The sequence below is a fragment of the Pongo abelii genome, chromosome 12, assembly GCF_028885655.2.
Source record: "Pongo abelii isolate AG06213 chromosome 12, NHGRI_mPonAbe1-v2.0_pri, whole genome shotgun sequence".
NCBI lineage: Eukaryota > Metazoa > Chordata > Mammalia > Primates > Hominidae > Pongo > Pongo abelii.
Window position 1 is genome coordinate 71430454 of NC_071997.2, and position 19816 is coordinate 71450269.

The 19816-nt window shown below is 40.0% G+C and overlaps 1 protein-coding gene across 19 annotated transcripts in view; it reads left to right on the plus strand.

Annotated features, from left to right (window-relative positions):
* PUS10 (pseudouridine synthase 10) overlaps positions 1–19816 on the plus strand; it is a 79334-nt gene that overhangs the window by 35519 nt on the left and 23999 nt on the right. For all 19 annotated transcript variants that reach the window (XM_054547523.2, XM_063713418.1, XM_063713419.1 and 16 more), the window contains 4 exons: positions 12203–12237; positions 16142–16253; positions 18295–18356; positions 18684–18729. In XM_054547523.2, coding sequence (XP_054403498.1) covers positions 12203–12237; positions 16142–16253; positions 18295–18356; positions 18684–18729 — 255 coding nt within the window. The remainder of the gene's footprint in view (positions 1–12202; positions 12238–16141; positions 16254–18294; positions 18357–18683; positions 18730–19816) is intronic.

The window sequence follows — 19816 nt, forward strand, 5'->3', positions numbered from 1 at the left end:
TTTACTATTTTAAAAATATATACAGTATATTTAGGTGTATCATATGTGTATATTTTAATACTAAGTATATTGTTAGCTCTATTCTGATAGGTACACTTTATCTAATTTTTTTTTTTTTTGAGATGCAGTTTTGCTCTTGTTGCCAAGACTGAAGTGCAATGATGCGAACTCGGCTCACTGCAACCTCCGCCTCCCAGGTTCAAGCGATTCTCCTGCCTTAGCTTCCTGAGTAGCTGGGATTACATGCGCTACCACGCTCAGCTAATTTTTTTGTATTTTTTAGTAGAGAGGGGTTTCACCATGTTGGTCAGGCTGGTCTCAAACTCCTGACCTCAGGTGATCCACCTGCCTCAGCCTCCCAAAGTGCTGGGATTACAGGCGTGAGCCACCACACCCAGCCTATCCTTTATTTAATGAAATTTGCTTCTGTTCCAAGTATAGTATGTTGTGTTAAAAATAATAAATGGATATTTGCAATAATTATATTTTTCTCATTTTATCTATTTTGTAGTCAAGTAAACTAATAATTTCCTTGTGTTTAATTTGTGTTGTTTTCTTGAAATAAGCATTTTTCATTCTGATTATAATAACAATTAGACTTAAGGGCTGGGTGTGGTGGCTTATGCCTGTAATCCCAGCACTTTGGGAGGCCAAGGCAGGAGGATTGCTTAAGGCCAGGATTTTGAAACCAGCATGGTCAACATAGCCAGACCCCCATCTCTACCAAGAAAAAAATTAGCTAGGTGTGGTGGTGCATGCCTGTAGTCCCAGCTACTCGAGACTATATTTTTGTCTGATAAATTCTTAGAATTGGAAATGCTGAATTGAAGGGAATACAGTTCAGCTGGCTGAGGTGGAGGATCACTTGAGCCTAGGAGTTAGAGGCTGCAGTGAGTCATGATCGCGCCACTGAGCTCCAGCCTGGGCGTCAGAAAGAGACCCTGTCTCAAAAAAAAAAAAATTCGACTTAATATTTTATTTAGGATATTTACATACATAGATATTTGGTTTAGGTATTAAATCATGCAATTAGATTTTATATTAGATTATGTAAACCTTTTGGAATGAACTGTGAGGCTTTCTTATGCTTCGAAAATTTTAACAAAGAAATTATCTGTTTTTGTTTCTTGAAATGTTGTTAAATTCACTTATAAAATGATATTAGATGGTTATAAAGGTAGGTCTTTATTACTTTTTCAATTTCTTCTATTAAAAGTTATTGTTCTATCTGGCCAGGCATGGTGGCTCACACCTGTAATCCCAGCACTTTGGGAGGCTGAGGCAGATGGATCATTTGAGGTCAGGAGTTTGAGACCAGCCTCGCCAACATTGCAAAACCCTGCCTCTACTAAAAATACAAAAATTAGCTGGGTGTGGTGGTGCACACCTGTAATCCCAGCTACTTGGGAAGCTGAGACACAAGAATTGCATGAACCCAGGAGATATAAGTTTCAGTGAGCCAAGATTGTGCCACTGTACTCCAGCCTGGGTGACAGAGCAAGACTCTGTCTCCAAAAAAAAAAAAAAAAGTAAATAAAATAAATAAATAAATCCAGGGATCAAGGTAAAGACAGATTTTCTGGAGAGAGGAGAGAAGTAAGTATAAGGAGTTCCTGCTGGAGTCAGGCAGTCCTGTAGTCCTGGGACCAAATGCCTGCATTGTGACTAGGAGGAAGTTAGAGGCCTCTTTATTTTTTTATTATTTTTATTTTTTTAATTGAGATGGAAAAAGAAAAGTTATTGGTCTATCTGTTTTTTCCCTCTTCTTGAGTCAAATTTTGATTAATTAAATATTAGCTATTTAATTACCAAATAATTAATTTGTTAGTTTACTTTCCTTCAAAATTGTTTGTTTCAAAGTGTGGTCTAGCAACCCCTAGAAGTCCTTGCACGGGGTTCATGAGGTCAAAAGTATTTTTATAGTTTATAATAATTTGCTTTTTTCACTCTCATTCTTTTAAGAGTATATGGTGGAGTTTTCCAGAGGCTATATGATTACAGCAAATTAAATGTAGAGGCAGATATGAAAATCCAGGTATCTCCTATTAAGATGTATATTAAAGAGATTTGCAAAAATGTACCACAGCATCAGTTTTCTCACTAAATTATTGTTTGAAAAATATATTTTTCAAGAAAAGTTATTTATGTTAACACATAATGGATTTATTACTTTGTCATTAATTTTTAATGAATTAATAAATATTTTTTAGGCCAGGCACGGTGGCTCATGCCAATAATCCCAGCACTTTGGGAGGCCAAGGCGGGCAGATCACCTGAGGTCAGGAGTTCAAGACCAGCCTGGCCAACATGGTGAAACCCCATCTCTACTAAAATACAAAAATTAGCCAGATGTGGTGGCAGGCACCTGTAATCCCAGCTACTCGGGAGGCTGAGGCAGGAGAACCGCTTGAACCTGGGAGGCAAAAGTTGCAGTGAGCCGAGATCTTGCCATTGCACTCCAGCCTGGGTGACAGAGCGAGACTCAGTCTCAAAAAAAAAATAATTTAATTTATGATTTTAATTGCTAATATGGTAAATATTGATAGCTATAACCAACATAAACAAAAGCTACTTGAGGTTCTCAGAAACTTAAGAATGTAGGCTGGGCATGGTGGCTCACACCTGTAATCCCAGCACTTTGCGAGGCCAAGGCAGGTGGATCACCTGAGGTCAGGAGTTTGAGACTAGCCTGGCCAACATGGTGAAACCCCATCTTACTAAAAAAATACAAAAATTAGCCAGGCATGGTGGCGTGTGCCTGTAGTCCCAGCTACTTGGGAGGCTGAGGCAGGAGAATCGCTTGAGCCCAGGAGGCGGAGGTTGCAGTGAGACGAGATCATGTCATTGCACTCCAGCCTAGGCAACAGAGTGAGACTCTGTCTCATAAAAAAAAGAATGTAATGGGTCCTTTAACCAAACTGTTAGAGAACCACTGATCTATATATAACAATTTAATTTTTTTGAAGGTGCCTGTACTCACCTTCTATAATTCTTTAAATCTTCTTTGAATAGAATAGTCTACTGTACATGTGTATATATCTGCATCTCTATATATAATTACATTTTACATGCATTTTTGTTTTTACACATTTATTGTGTGTTCATGTGTGTTTGTCAGCAGAACTGCAACTTGAATGGAAGCACTGACCTACTTCGTGTTTTGGTTCTTTCTTGTGGCTGATTTTGTCCACAGGCCAAGTTTCTAGAAGTGATTTAGGTATGTGAGCTAGTGGATTTCTGATGATAGTCTTGGATGAAAGGCACAGAATTCCGTAGCCACAGGCAGGAAGAGTTGGTGGGAGATGGGTGGTCCTCCAGGGAAGCTACCATCACAGGTCAGCCTTATCCTCTGATGGTTGTGCTGGATTTCTTGCAACCTGTATTGTGCTCAAGGCAGGGACTCAGAGGTATCCTTAGAATGGGGCTTCACTGTACAAAGTCCTGGCCACTATGAATGTTTCAGAGAAGATGCTGGCTCTCTAAAACCAAATTCAAAGAGGGAGTACATTTGCACTTCTCAGCCACACCCGGCTGCCAACAGATCTTTGAGATCCTTGCTTCACTGAGGTTATTAACTCTAGAGTTACCTGAAATTCAGTTGCTATGTGTGTTCTCTCTCATTTTCATATGACACTAAAGAACAGTACTGAGCCATATCTGTCTTCATTTACCTATCCCAGAGCCTTTCATTTATTGTAACTGTTCTGTCTTTTCTGATCCCCCTCCCTGCCTCTACTCTTACCCCACCCCACTTGCAGAATTTCCTCTTGTTATTTCCAATCAAATCCTTCATTGCTAAACAAACATCAGCACCTACAGTGTTGGAAGATGCAATGCAATTTCCTTAAAACTCACAACATAAAAATAGCAATTCCAGGAAATGGAGTAATAGAGCTGTAAAACCTAATTTGGCCCCACAGATTCATTCTATCTTTGCTAATCTGTCCTTGCTTTTCCCCTCTTGACTTGTCCAAAAAGAAGATCTTCAACCTTTTCAATGCTATCTAAAAGTTCTTATTGCCAAAGTAGAGAGAAAACCTAGAATTAAATGGTCTCTTCTTACATCTCACTTCATTTTCTTTTTTCTCAACTGTGTAGGGAAAGAAAAGAGGATTTTGATGGGTTTTTAAACATGGCCGACATAAGTTTTATTTATCAGAGGAGACACCCAGATTCAGTCTGTTACATTCATTTAATCACAGGTCTGACATCCAAGGCTTTGGGGAAAAGAAGAAAGTTTTGAGATGGGGAGGTGGTGGGGGTGAGGAGATGGTGGTGGTGCAAGAGTCAACTAAGTGGTAGATCAAACAGTGGTTATAGGAAAATAATCCCCCTTCCTCTCTTACCTTCCTCTTTCTGCCACCACGCCTGAGACACAAGGTGAGGGGCAGGCCCTGGAGAGGCAGATGTTCAAGGTTATAGCATGCTGCCACAACCCTGACACACGGTGAGGCACAGGCCCTGATGGAGCAGAAGTTTAAGGCACTAGCATGCTGGGGATGGGGAGGAGGAGAAGGAGGAAATCTTAGACAGTGGTCTGGATAGAGAGAAGGAAGAAGAATTTCTCTTGTCACTAACCTCCTTATTGAGCCCAGTTTCCAAATGGCTATTAGAGTGCAAGAAAAAATTACATAAATGTTTGTATGTATGTATGCATATGTGTATGTATATGTGTATGTGTTGGGAGAAGAGTTTGGAGCAGGGGGTACTGCTAAATGCCTCCAGCTGCCCACACAACTATTGTCATTTTTCTATTGTCATTATTCTCAGTCTATATTTATTTTATCTTTGTTATTATAAATGAGTCCAAGAGATGTGTAAGATTCAAAAGAATATAGTTTGAAGGGCATTGGTGGTGATTTAGAAACCTCAGCATCACTGCCAATCAGCAAGTCCTGCCAATCTGTGTTCTCAATAGTTCTTAAAGTTGCCTACACTTTATCATCACTAGCATTGCTATAATATATTATTTCTTGCTTGAATTACTGCTTTAGTTTATGACAAATCTTCCTTTTCTTTAATTCCCATCTTTTTCTTCTAATTCACAATGCAACCAGAGTGGGCATTCCTGAAGACAAATATGATCATGCTACTTTATTCCTTAAAATCCTTCTGTGGGACCATATTGCCTTAAGGGGAATATCTAAACCCCTTAGTATGGGTCCAGTAGTTCTGTGATCTAAGTCCTGCTTCCTCCTTTGCATTTCCCAGCCACACATCCTCAGTTCTTTAGGGACCACTGACATAGTCCTCAGAACCTTCCCAGTGCTCTCTGGCATTTGCACCTTTGGGTTTCCTCTGTTTGGAACATACTTTCCACATTTTTTGCCTTGTGAATTCTTTTTTTTGTTTTTGTTTTTTAAGATGGAGTTTCACTCTGTTGCCCAGGCTGGAGTACAGTGGTGCAATCTCAGCTCACTGCAACTTCCGCCTCCCAGGTTCAAGCGATTCTCCTGCCTCAGTTTCCCTAGTAGCTGGGATTACAGGTGCACACCACCACACTCGGCTAATTTTTGTATTTTTAGTAGAGATGGGGTTTCACCATGTTGGCCAGGGTAGTCTCGAACTCCTGGTCTCGGGTGATCCACCCTCCTCAGCCTCCCAAAGTGCTGGGATTATAGGCGTGAGCCACCAAGCCGGCCTGCCCTGTGAATTCTAAGCAGCTGATCCTTCGAAGCTCAGATTAGGTGTCACTTCTCCTGCAAGACTGAGCTGAGGATCCTTTACATGCCCCTCCTAAGTGTGTCTCTGTCTCAGCCCCCACCACTCTGTATTTTAATTATTTTCATTACTGTTACTATTAATAGCTTAATGTTTATTATCATTTTGTCTTAGTTCATGGGTTTGCTCATGGGCAGAGACTGGTTTTTTATCTCTGCATTCTCAATTGCAATCTCACCACATAGGCAGTACCCCCTAAATAAATTGAATACCTTCCTCTTATGGTTTGAGAAACCCAGAGAGAGAAGCCACCTTGCTAGTGATCATGTAAGAGAAGCAGAGCCTGCCTTTTGATCTAGTGTTTGTTTCCCTCCATCAGGAATTACAGACTCAGATGTCTATAAGAGCCAGATAGACAACAAAAATGAGAAAAGTGGGCTGGACACATTCTGTCATTTTTCTGGAAAATATGACTTTCTCACACTATACTTTCCCATGTATGATAAAGAAATACTTTAGCACAAGACATATTTTCCTCTTAAACTACCACACAAGAAAAACAATAGTACGAAAATGATGGTTATATTGCAACTTGATGAATTATAGAAGATTCAAAGATCAAATGTTTCTTTGTGCTGCCACAAGTCTTGGCCTATACATAAATGAATCACATCTCATGTTATGGTTTCAGTCTTTGGGTTCATGACCTAGCTTGGCAATCAAAACCTTCTGAACTTTCCAGTTTCACCTTTAATCGCTGAACCCCTAACCTCACTTATGAAGACACATAACATATCCCAAAGTGTCCAACTTTACCAAATTGTAGTTTTGCAACACACGATTTTTAACACCTCTCTCTGTCTCTATCCTTTCTCCGTCACCTCTGCTTGAATCAACTTCAATCCATGTTCCTACTGTCACCCACTCTCATTATTTGGTACTAGATGAACCTCTAACTCAGAAAGCTCAAACACCATTCCCGGGCATAGACCTTCTGGTCTATGGTGTGTGTGTTAGTGTTAGCAGAGTACACAAGCACTTTAGCAAGCACTTATTCAACTGCCCCATTTAGGACTTGCCTAACATTCTCTAATAAAGTTAAACATAGTCCAGGATTAAATTGTGTATTTTCTGAATTTTCCAGAGGTAACATACTGCCTCTGGTATCAAATTTGATTAAACCTGATAACTTTAATGCCATTTGGTTCTGTTGGGGAGGAAAAATTTATTTGTTAACTCTAGAGAATAGATTTTTTCCATTGACTAAGGGACAGAACATTTATCAAAATTATCTTGGTGATTTGAAAGGGAGAAATATACTTCTTTATCCTTGCCAGAAGCAGGTCCAGGGCATTATTAGCTTGTGGTAACAATTGAATAATCAAGCAATACTGACTTAGTTGAGATTCAGCCTTTAAGCCCCTGCTGTGTGGTTAGTTCTGTCCAATCTGCTGGCATGCTGGAGCAGGGAGCCTGCAGAGGCTTAGGAAGGAAAAACCCTTTAACAAGTCTCAGATACTAAAGACATTTGATTTAATTTCATGTGTTACACATGGTTACCTGGTTTCCCTTGGCAACCTCCAGTTCCACCCTACTTTATAATTAGAGGATGGCAGGATACATTGCAGACTTGATGACATCACCTGGAAGTGACTTGTAGAGAACAGAGTTTGCTTCAAAAGAAGAGACACAAAGGTCACTAAGAAAAGACGGAAGAGTCTGAGGTCCCTTAAAGAAGAAACAGATAGTTCTCTATAGCTCAGATTTCATTGAAGAGGGAGGTTTCAGAACTAGCTATAGCAAAGCAGTTTGGAAATATGACGGAATGAGATCAAGTCCTGTAAATCTTTTAAGGTATAAATCTGAATTTTATTATTTGTAAAGTACAGATAAGGTTTCAGTTCAACAACAGTATTAATTACCATTTATTCAGTATTTGCCAGGAGTATGACTTGGGTCTTTACAAACACATTAAATCATCACAATATCCCTGCAAGGGAAGTATTAATATTTTTGTATATATAAGGACATATGTTTATTGATCTCTTAAAGAAGGAGGCTGGGCCAGGAGAGGTGGCTCATGCCTGTAATCCCAGCACTTTGAGAGGCCAAGGTAGGCGGATCACTTAAGGTCAGGAGTTTGAGACCAGCCTGGCCAACATGATGAAACACTGTCTCTACTAAAAATATAAAAATTAGCTGGATGTGGTGGCGGGTGCCTGTACTCCCAGGTACTCAGGAGGCTGAGGCAGGAGAATCGTTTGAAATGGGGAGGAGGAGAGTGCAGTGAGCCGAGATCGTGCCACAGCACTCCAGCCTGACAGAGTGAGACTCTGTCTCAAAAAAAAAAAAGAAAAAAAAACAAAGAAAAAGAATGAGGCTGAAGGAAGGGTGGGACAAAATTAACTACAAGGTTTCAGTTTTAGGAGACCATTATTCTTTTTTTTTTTTTTTTTGAATGCTCCCTAAGTCCCATAGGTCTCAATCGTCTATTACAAAACAGTTTAATAACAATGCCTATAAATGATTACCTTTAGGCATCCAGAAAAGTTTAAATTACAATCATCTTAGTAATTCTCTCATTTTACATATTAGAAAATTGAGTCCCAGAAATTAAGTAAAACCTAAAGTTAGGTTTTCTGACTCATGGTAATTTGTGTGTTATAATACTATGATACTGCCTGGGTGCAGTGGCTTATGCCTGTAATCCCAGCAGTTTGGGAGGCCAAGGCGGGCAGATCACGAGGTCAAGATACTGAGACCATCCTGGCCAACATGGTGAAACCCTGTCTCTACTAAAAATACAAAAATTAGCTGGGCGTGGTGGCGTGCACCTGTAGTCCCAGCTACTCGGGAGGCTGAGGCAGGAGGATTGCTTGAACCCAGGAGGTAGAAGTTGCAGTGACCCGAGATCACACGATAGCACTCCAGCCTGGGCGACAGAGTAAGACTCCGTCTCAAAAAAAAAAAAAACAACAAAAACCCTGGTACTATGCCCATGCATTTTGAAATAAGGCCCGAATAAATGAAAGGAAAAAAGGAAGGGGTCTTGTAATACTACTACTATAAATGTATTAGGTTGAGCTAGCAGAGTAAACTAACAAATCAGAAGGTACTGGTGAGACATTCAGGCACTGGTGTTACGGGATCCTTGGGGTGCTGCTTCGCCAGCTGGAAACCTCTGTGGACAGTGGCGTCTTTGCCCGAGTTTTTCTCTGGCCCGCTAGGCTCGTTCTGTCCACTCGGCCTGGCAGGCTACGCCTGGGTCCGATGCCTGCCAAGGGCAAGCCAGGCGTGGAGCAGCGAGAGGTGTGTGAGTGAGCATGGGGCCCAGCCATCGCACACAGCGGGCACGCTGGCTGCAGTGGGGCAGGCAGCTCCACGCACAGTCATGGCTCCCTGTGAAGCTGAGGCTGGACCAGACATACCATAAACAGGTTCCACAGCTGATCCCCGGGGAATATGGTGGCACCTGGAATTTTGGAGACGCTAGAAACCGCAGAGCCCTAAAGAGGGTGTCACAGCCCTGGCTCAGGGAGCTCCTAGGTCTGGGTTCCCGGCCACAGCTCTTCTCTTCCTCTCTCTTCTCTCCTTCTCGTCCCCCGTGGTGAGCAAGGGGCATGTTTCAGCTCTGTTTGTTTTACAGCTCTTTTAGCCCCACCATTTGTCAGGTCCCGAGTTCTTGTCTTGCGTCTAGGAAGAATGAGGTATGCAAACAAGTGGAGGATGAGCAAGATGAAGAGGAACTTTATGGGCGTGGTGGCACGTGCCTGTAGTCCCAGCTACTTGAGAGGCTGAGGCAGGAGAAACACTTGAACTCGGGAGGCGGAGGTTGCAGTGAGCTGGTATCGCACCACTGCACTCCAGCCTGGTGACAGAGCAAGCCTCCATCTCCAAAAAAAAAAAAAAGGAGCTTTATCAAGTGGTAGAACAGTTCAGAGAAGACCCACAGTGGGTAGGGTAGCTCCTCTGCATAGCCAGGGTGTCCCGATAAGTGTTCAGCTCTCAGCAGAGAGAGTAGCTCCTCTCTGCAGGCAGGTCGTCCTGTCATTTCTTCAGCTCTCAGCAGAGAGGGTAGCTCTTCTCTGCAGGCAGGTCGTCTGTCATTTCTTCAGCTCTGAGCAGAGAGGAAAGCTCCTTTCTGCAGGCAGGTCGTCCTGTCGTTTCTTCAGCTCTCAGCAGAGACAGCCTGGGGTGGGTAGCTCCTCTCTGCTGCTGGTTGTCCCCTCATCTCTTTGAGTCTGGCTGAATCCAGGGCTTTATATGGGCCTCAGAGGGGAGGAAGTGTGTGCCAATTGGTCCATGGGCAGCCATGGGTGGGCCTGGAAAAAGGACCACAAGTTCCTACTCCTGTCCCGGGGACTGGCAGCCCAGCCCCCAGGCTTCAGGCCCTCCTCAGCTTCATGGTGGGGCTTCACTGTGGACCTGCGGCTTTCTTCCCAGGAACCTGTCTGCCTCCTGCTGCTGTTCATGGTGCCCTGGCTGTTCTTGCCAAGGGGCGCCTGCAGGCCAGCACCAAACTGCCCTCAGCCCCTCCTTGGCCTCCCTCCCGTGCTTGTTGGTGCCCAAAGTCCACAGGGGGCTGAGGCAGCATGGGGCTGGCGTGTCAGCACTGCCCTGAGTGTGCACACACCTGGCTGGGCTGCAACAGTGCCCAGGCTCGGCTCCAACATTTCTCCGAGATTGGCGCAGGCACTGCGAGCAGGGAGAGGTCAGGCAGCGGGAGCAGACACCTCCAAGCCTGTGGGGGCAACGGGGGGGCCTTCCCGGGTCCCTGAAAGTGCAGAGATGCCTAGGTCTGCAGCCGCAAGTTGGGTGGGACTCCAGGGACTGCCTGCCTCTTTGCGTTTTCCCCACAGCAGAGGCCGCCCCAGCCAACCCCGTGCAAATTAACCCGAAGCTGTCAGGGCTGGCCCCACGAGTCCTGGCTGCACCTTTGGCCGGGTGCTCGTGGGCTCCTGAGATGGTGACAGGGAGCGAGGTTGAGGCCAGGACGGAGGCTTTGGGCCTGAGAACAGGTCCTGACCGGCCATGCGAGAGCAGAGGTGGCACAGTTGGCTGCCTCGGGGATGTGGAGCACAGGGGTCCCACCGCCGCCACTGCTGCTCCCACAACCTCTCCTGCCGCCACCGCCCACACCTCCCCGCTGCAGCAGGCTTGATGGCAGCGGCCACTCCGGACTCTCCACACTGTCATCACTGGGAACAGGTTGTGCCCAGTTAGCGATTAATTTATTCTACTTGGCTCACGTCTGAAAGAATTAATGCAGCTAATCTTTCCAAGTGATCATCAGTCTTTAGGAGTCTATGGAGTACACTACTGGTCATCTGAAGGAAGTCCTGTTTAGAAGGACAGGTCTACATCTGAACCACAGCATATCCATAAATTAAGCTGTGTCTTGAAGTGGATGTGAATGATAATCGTTGGCCTTTTTTTGTGACACGTAGAAGCAGACTACGTATGGTATTTTATTGACTTATACAATGTTTCCGTTATGTTTACAAAATGCTGTGTGCTGTGGGGGACGTATCGTTACCTTTCTTTAAGGTGAAAGCTGTGGGAGTCTAACAGGAAACAGAAATCTCAGTGTCAGTCACTTACTATGCAAAGCATTTGGCATAAATTTCTTTTCTTTTTTTTCTTTTTTTTCTTGAAACGAAGTCTCGCTCTGTCGCCCAGGCTGGAGTGCAGTGGCGCGATCTCGGCTCACTGCAAGCTCCGCCTCCCGGGTTCACGCAATTATCCTGCCTCAGCCTCTCAAGTAGCTGGGACTACGGGCGCCCGCCACCACGCCCGGCTAATTTTTTTGTATTTTTTTTTTTTAGTAGAGATGGGGTTTCGCCGTGTTAGCCAGGATGGTCTCGATCTCCTGACGTTGTGATCCGCCCACCTCGGCCTCCCAAAGTGCTGGGATTACAGGAGTGAGCCAGCGTGCCCGGCCCAGATTAAATGCGGGCTGTGCGCGGTGGCTCACGCCTGTAATCCCAGCACTTTGGGAGGCCGAGGCTGGTGGATCACTTGAGGTCAGGAGTTCGAGACCAGCCTGGCCAACATGGCGAAAACCCGTCTCTACTAAAAATACAAGTTAGCCGAGTGTGGTGGCGGGCACTTGCAATCCCAGCTACTCAGAAGACTGAGGCAGAAGAATATCTTGAACCTGGGAAGCAGAGGTTGCAGTGAGCTGAGATCCTGCCAGTACACTCCAGCCTGGGCGACAGAGCGAGACTCCATCTCAAAAAAAAAAAAAAAAGAAAGAAAGAAAAAGAAACACTCATACCTCATTAATGAGAAATAGAAATCTGTAAGGAGGAGGGGGATATCCCGGCTGAATTCCTAGGCCACAGTAAACCAGTATTGCAAAATAAAATCTTACCTCATTTCTGATTTTAAATGAGACTGAGGTCACTGGTAAATTTTTGAATACTAACTCGTCACCTTTGATTAGCAAGTAGTTAAGCACTTCAGTAATGATATTGAGACTTAATTTCACTGAACATGTTTCCCCCTTTTCTCTTTCTGGGTGTGACTAAATTGCCTACAGCATGCTGCATGGTTGCTGGTAAAACAGGAAATGGGGTAAGTAATTTAGGTAGGGAATTTTTACTACCATTCAAATACAAGCTACTTGGTTCTTAAAGCACTTTTACTACTACGATCTCTATTTTTATAGTGCATTCACTAGCTACTAGAGAAATTAGCACAAAGAACCAATTTTTATTGTATACATTTAGGGTATCAATCTTGTTTCATTAGTTTATTTGCATAGCATATTAGTAGTTTATTAAAGCAGATTCTTTTTTATGTTTTAATATGAATGTAAATACATGTTTTATATGCATTAGGCACTTACGTAATGCAGTTTGGGCAGTTATTTTTTAAAAATAAATCTTATTTATTATTATTATTTTTTTTTTTTTTGAGATGGAGTCTTGCTCTGTCACCCAGGCTGGAGTGCAGTGGTGGGATCTCAGCTCACTGCAACCTCCACCTCGCTGGTTCAAGCAATTCTCCTGCCTCAGCCTCCCTAGTAACTGGGATTACAGGAGCCTGCCACCATGCCTGGCTAATTTTTGTATTTTTAGTAGAGATAGAGTTTCACCATGTTGTCCAGGCTGGTCTCGAACTCCTGACCTCAGATGATTCACCCGCCTCGGTCTCCGAAAGTGGTGGGATTACAGGCATAAGCCACAGCGTGCAGCCTAAAAATAAATTTTATATTGGTCTTAGAAACTAAACTATACAACTATGTCATAAAAGATAAAAAGTAAATAACTGGCGGAACAACAGTGAGTTTACACATAGGTAAGACTTAGAAAACATAGATTCACAATCCTTTATCTGAAACCCTTGGAGGCCAAAAGTGTTTTGAAATATAAATTTTTTGGATTTTTAAAATGTGATATGATGTTAGAGATCATGTATATCATTTCCTTCCCCCCCCCAGGCTCTGGGGTGGTACTACATAATCAAACATATTAATATTTCTGCAACAAAACATATGAATATTCATAGTAAGTTAGATAAAGTCTCTAAATCGCCTCCTTCAAATCAGGATTTGATTCTCAACTGAATTTAAAAAATTTTTTAATTCTCCAGAATATTTTGGCATTTGAAACTAAAACATACCAGTAAAAAAAGGGCCATGTGACTGTTGGCAGTACCTATGTACTCTGGAGAGAAAAATCCAGGAAGAAGCATAAATTTCTGTTTTAGAATCTCATACTTGGTTAAGTGACTTATAGAAAAATAATTAATTTGGCTTTTTTGTTTGTTTTGTGTTATATATCTGCATTTTCAAAAAGGTAATAACTACATAAGGTTTGGCGGTTTCGTTAGATTTTATTAAATTAGTCTCAAATGGTTTAGATTCTGGTGTAATAAAACTTGATCCTATGTTTTTAGAAATTTGCTAGCATAGTCAGAGCATGCTTTTTTGTAAATGTTTTCAATTTATATCTATGTTGCTAATGAGTTACTGTTTTTATTTCGGGTTTTTTTTTTTTTTTTTTTAGACGTAGTTTCGCCCTTGTTGCCTAGGCAGTGGTGCAATCTCGGCTAATTGCAACCTCTGCCTCCCGGTTTCAAGCGATTCTCCTGCCTCAGCCTCCCAACTAGCTTGGGATTACAGGCGTGCACCACCATGCCTGGTTAATTTTTTTGTGTTTTTAGTAGACACAGGGTTTCACCATGTTGGCCAGGCTGGTCTCTTGACTCCCGACCTCAGGCGATCCACATGCCTCGGCCTCCCAAAGTGCTGGGATTACAGGCGGAGCCACCGCTCCTGGCTTTTTATTTCTTATCAAAGGATTTTAAACTAAGTTTAGTTCTTCCAAAAGATTCTGATTGATATAGGGATAATGGAACAGAAAAAAACACAGGTAATTTGTTTTTTTCCCTCAGTGTCCCTAGTTCATTCTGGGTTGAAAAGATTGTGGAGAAATTGCTGTTAAAGAATTGATTTAGGGAATTTACCAAAAAAATTAATTGCCTTGCATATTCTGGTTCATCTTTTCTTTAGAATGGTTGTTGTGCTGTATCTACAGCAAAAGTGATTGCAACTGACACCCTCATAAGCACTTATCTGACAGAGAAGAGAAAGAGAAGTGTAGTTACTAAGTATGAAATGGGGACTGAATTTACTTTAATGAGTACTAGTCCCTCTAAAGGACAATCAGGTATATGCTAGGGACCTCTGTGAAGATATTTAGCTCAAATTGTATTAGGAAAGTTATTAGCTGCATTTAAGTTTCAGGATTGGAAATCTGGCATTTTAAGTATTATATTTGCTTTATATATAAGGATGAGGTTTCCAAGTTGTCTGTTAACCTTTTCCTCTGGCTCTATAATCTGGAGGGAAAAAATACCTATGCTTGAAGTTTTTAAACTGGACTCAAATGCACTAAATACATGTCAAAGACTGTGAAGGATTTAAAACACTGGTTTTCTTAAATAATGTTTTAACTCATTTTTGGGATTCGCTTTTGTAACAACCCTTTGGACTTTCCAGCATCTAAACAATTTTAAAAATTGTTTCCATTCTTGTGTTTTCTGTTTCAATGTTTATTCTTTAAAATGTATTTTCATATATTATTTACTTTCAACTGTGATGCTATTTTGTGCAAATATTAAATAGTTGAACTGTTGACACAATATCAGGATAGTCTTTTAAAATACCTAAAATCTTTCTAATATTCAGAGAATTAGGAACAGTTTATGAAGCTCACACAGTTAGTATTTGAATAAGTTCTTGAAAGTAAAGAAATAATTTGATTATTTGTCAGATGTAGAGTTTATCTGGGTATTTCATTGTTAAATCACAATCCCAAAGCATATGAAAGCTCTCTCTGTATCAAGTTATATTCTCAGCTGGATACAGAATGGATAGATCAACTACTGCTTTCTTTTTTTTTTTTTTGGATCAACTATTTCTTATTTTGCATTTTTAGAGGAATAGTGATCTGCATATTCTTTTTTTTTTTCTGATCAACTAAATTCAGCCATTAGCTTAATTACTTTTTGTTTTTAACCTGTGGTTAGTAGTGTCTTTTGGTCTTAAATTACAATGGATGTTGCCTATAAGGAGTAATTTCTATCAGTGAAAATTGGGCGTTAAAAGGGATGATGCATAAATTGGCCCTTACATCTCTTTCATTAAAAGCAGCCCTATAAATAGCCATAAGGCTGGTTTGAAGTTTTAATTATTTGAATGACGTGGACTTGTTAGTTTGTTAGTAATATCCCAGTGTTCTCCGCAGAATAGAGGAGTTTTAATAATACTACACCATGTTTTTCATCCCTTTTATCTCAAGTTCCTTTCTATCACAATTTTAGGTTACAAACTAAAGCTATAATTTATAAAAGGGACTTCCCAAAACCTATTTATTGTCTCATGAGTATATTTTGGGGGAATGTCAAATTTTTATTCAGCTATTTATCTGATAATACCTTGATGAGCATTTCAGAACATTGATACTTTAGGATTTAATATTTCTTCTTCAGCAGTCAAGTTTTTAAAAAAGTACAACTTTTTTGTTGATTTCCCAAAAGTAAGCCCCATTTTCAACAAGAGGGGAAAAGCAAGCATTAAAATGTAGATGTGATTATTGTAATACACAGTTTTATAGTTTGTGAGCAGTAAACAATCATCTCTATCCCATCTTTCTATCTTCTGATGTATAAATCCTGGAATCTGGCAATTCTAGCTCAGAAAAACCCATCAGTGTGCTTTTGACTTTGAAGCTTTAAAAATTGTGTTATATGCCATTAAAAAAAGTAATTCCATGATTCCACTAGAGTATAAGGTCCATGAGGTGAGGAATTTTTGTCTGCTTTGTTCTCTGCTTTCTATTTAATGTGTAGAATAGTGCCTGGTACATACTAGGCACTCAATCAATATTTTAAAAATAATTGCATAAATTCTTGCCTTTAATAGAAAAAGTAAAGTTTTTCATGTCAGTGAATTAATTTTTATGTTATTCAGAAAGCAGAGTCTGTCGCTGGGAAGAGATGATATAGTTCAGCTAAAAGAAGCCTACAAATGGATAACTCACCCCCTGTTTTCAGAGGAACTGGGTGTTCCCATTGATGGAAAGGTATCGGGTCAACAGCATTGTTAATTTTATTCTCTGATTTTACTAGTTTTACTTAATTATATGGCAGGTTTTGGTTAGCCAAAAAAACTTCTTTTTAAATAATCCAGTGAAGAATTTTTAAGCTTTTAAAATGTTAAATTCTGATAGTCTTAAATTGAAGTCAAAGCATTTCTTTTTTTTTTCCCCCTAAGACTTCTTTATGACCTAAGACACTTATGAGGGTACCAGGTGCCCTAATTGACCTTAAAAGGTTAAAATGAATCTTTGCCTTTAATGTATTTATAGTTCAATTGGAGGAACAGACTTGACACAAAGCAACATATAAATAACTGCAAGCAAATATAGAGTTAACTCTGGACTATTTAATTTTGGTTTATCTGTGGCTAATATTGTTTTCAAATGCATGGACAGAACCCATTCAACTACAATAAGTATGGGCTCAATCCTACCTTGTTGGTATCTTAAATCCCCCTGTTTACTTTTAGGCAGTAACTGCCTTTGAAAACAGAACATTTCCCTTTTCCAGAGCAGACCTTACCTCAGTCTCTGAAATGGGTTGACTTTCAGGGAAGACTCAACAGGCTTCCAGGTGTGAAAACAGGAAGGTCATCTTAAATTAGATTTTAATATTATGGCCTCATTGCTTCATCATTTTGCTAGAAGGAAATTCCCTGAATATCAGATACACCCCTATTCAAATAAAATCACAAAACCGTCTACTGAAGCTAAACAGTTTTTCAAAACCATTCTGAATTATGCAGTAATATTTCCTTCTGTAAGAATATGCTCTGTTCTGTAAACTGAGTATTGAGAGAATAGAGAATAAAACCACTTCACAGATAGCATGAAGAGGAAATGAGGTAATGAAAGTATTTTGGAAGTTAGAGAAGTCATTAATGCAAAATATTTTTACCTCAAATTTCAGTTTTGAAGCACAAATAATTTTACATGTCATATCAGTGAGAACAGAAAATAGAAAACAAAAGATGTGGGTTGAGTGAAGTTTCCCTGAATAAAAGGAATGTGTTGTTCATTTTAATTACTGTACAGATTAGAATAAGGAGCAAAAAAAACAAGCTATTCATTATTGTGATTCTAGAGTAGCTAACAGGTCTACTAACTATCCAATGAACTCAGTAAATATAAAGACAAAATTGCAACATAGTATGGCATTTTTAGCTATTCCTCCCCCCGACCCCTCCCCCATATGGAATTTTGTATATTCTCCATGGAGGTAAAAGTATAAAATCATGCTTTTTTGGTGTACAAGGATGTTCATTATAGCATTTTTTTTTTTGTTACAGAAAAATTTTCTACAGCTTAAATGTCTGACAGTCCCTAGAGTTGAAAAGATTTCCATGATATAATATTAAAGCAATTTTCTAAAAGCATGTCTTAAAAAATAATACATATACATTTATATTTACAAAAATGCCTAGAAAGAAACATCAAATTGTTAATGGTTCTGCTTCAGTGGCATGGGATTGAAAAACTGTCTTGTATTTGATCATTTTATAATTTATGTGTATAATTTTTGTAATAAAACAAAAAAAATTAAGATCTGGTTTTAAAACTCAAATCCATTAAGATGTTTGAACACTTTAAAAAGAAGCTTCATACGGTTTTTAGGGATCTGAATAGTATGTTTTTTGCCTTGCTAATAATTCAAATCATATATTGGCAGAGTAATTCTTCATTTCTCTCCGTTATTATTTATTTTCAATTCTGTAAATTCTTATTCATCTTTACACCTAATTTACACATTTTTTTAAAACTTTTATTTTAAAAGTATACACATTTATTTTAAAACTTTTTTGGTAGGATCACTAATGACTGAGTTTTAGAAGTTTAAAAAAAAAAAAAAAACTATTTCCTTTACAGCTGCCCTGATAACAAGTTGATTTGAGAGCAGTAGTATTTCCAGTTTTTCTGGTCATTCTTTTCTGAGCCAATCTTTGAGAATTAATTTCTATTTCCATTCATAAGTTGTTAGATGTTAGTTTCCTTTTGCTCATTTTTAAACTGTCTTTATAATTTTTAGAGCTTGTTTGAAGTGAGTGTGGTCTTTGCTCACCCAGAAACAGTTGAGGATTGCCACTTCCTGTAAGTTGCCATGTAAACAACAATGTCAATGGTGTAAAATTGTTAATGCTGTTTGGTTTTCATGAAAATAGTATTGCTTCTCTTCCTAATAAGGAAGAGAAGAACTTGTTATGTCTTAGTAGGTTTAAAATGTGCCCTCAAAAAAATAAAATAAAATGTGTCCTTGAACATAGTTCCTGGGCAAACCGATATAGCTCATACAGGGACTCATTTTGTCTGCTCCTGATGTCCTGAGTTTAGCAGCCATTTTGTATGAAATATATTTGAATTATATCTACCCCAAAATAAACTCATTAACCTTTTATATTAACTTGAATTTTATTTTAGAGCTGCGATATGCCCAGATTGTTTTAAGCCAGCCAAAAACAAACAGGTAAGGAAAGGTTCCCGGTTCTTACTCTTGAGTGAGTTTTGTCTGAGCTGAATATTCAAATTTCCAACAAAAAGGATATGCATCAGAAACATGGCAACTCTATTATACTAAGAATCAGTTTTTAAATATTTCCATTTGCTACATTAATTTTTTTTTTCAACTCTTTCAACCTTCACCTCTGGCTAGGAAGTTGTAGCACACAAACAACCTCATGTTTGTGTAGTGTCTAGATTGTTCCCCTGATGATGTTAAATTTAGAATCAGTGTTTCAGTGATGTTACTATTACTCATTAAATTCGACGTTTAGATTTTAATCCCCCAAATTACATCATCTGGGAAAATGAATGGTAAGTATCAGTAGCATTCCAAAGTTTCAGCTAATATCCATTTTCCAGAAATCGATGTTTAGAATATATAATTCAAAGTAAGTTGTTTTATTTAGGACAGTCCTGAATTAACATGGCCTCTTTCTGGCTACATTTGCAAAAAGGGCATTTTTATTCAAACTCTTCTTTATCATCTTAATGTTAGCTAATCTTCATGTTAACGGACAAGTTAGTTAACATACACTCTTAGCTCGTATCATGTCAGGATAGAATGACGTGGTGCGATACTGGTCATCTTTCATGCATCAGTTTCGTAGGTGGTTTGGTACATAGACATAGGCATTCCTACAGTTTTACTGACATTCATTTTGTTGTTGTGATTGTTAAAAAGAACATAAGCTCATTGTCAAATGTATATCTGTTGGTTTTGCCTCTTGCTTTGACTAATTGCTGGGCCTTTTAGAACTGGGGGAAAAAAATTTGTAACATTTGCCTAATGCCCTGTGCAGAAATAATTAGAAATGCAGACCAAGCTGAAAGCAGCACCTCCCTACTTTTCTCATATCATGGCACATCTAAAACATTCCATGTTTGTTCAGCACCCTGAGCTTAACAGGATGGAGTTGCTTCAGATTGGTAGCAACAGGCCTGGGGTTTCCACCGTCTGAGGCCCTGCCCAGCAGCCCTTCTGAACTAAAGAGATCAACATCTTGGCACAACCATAGTCCACTGCTTTGCCACGCCAGTTGGGAAGCTCTGCC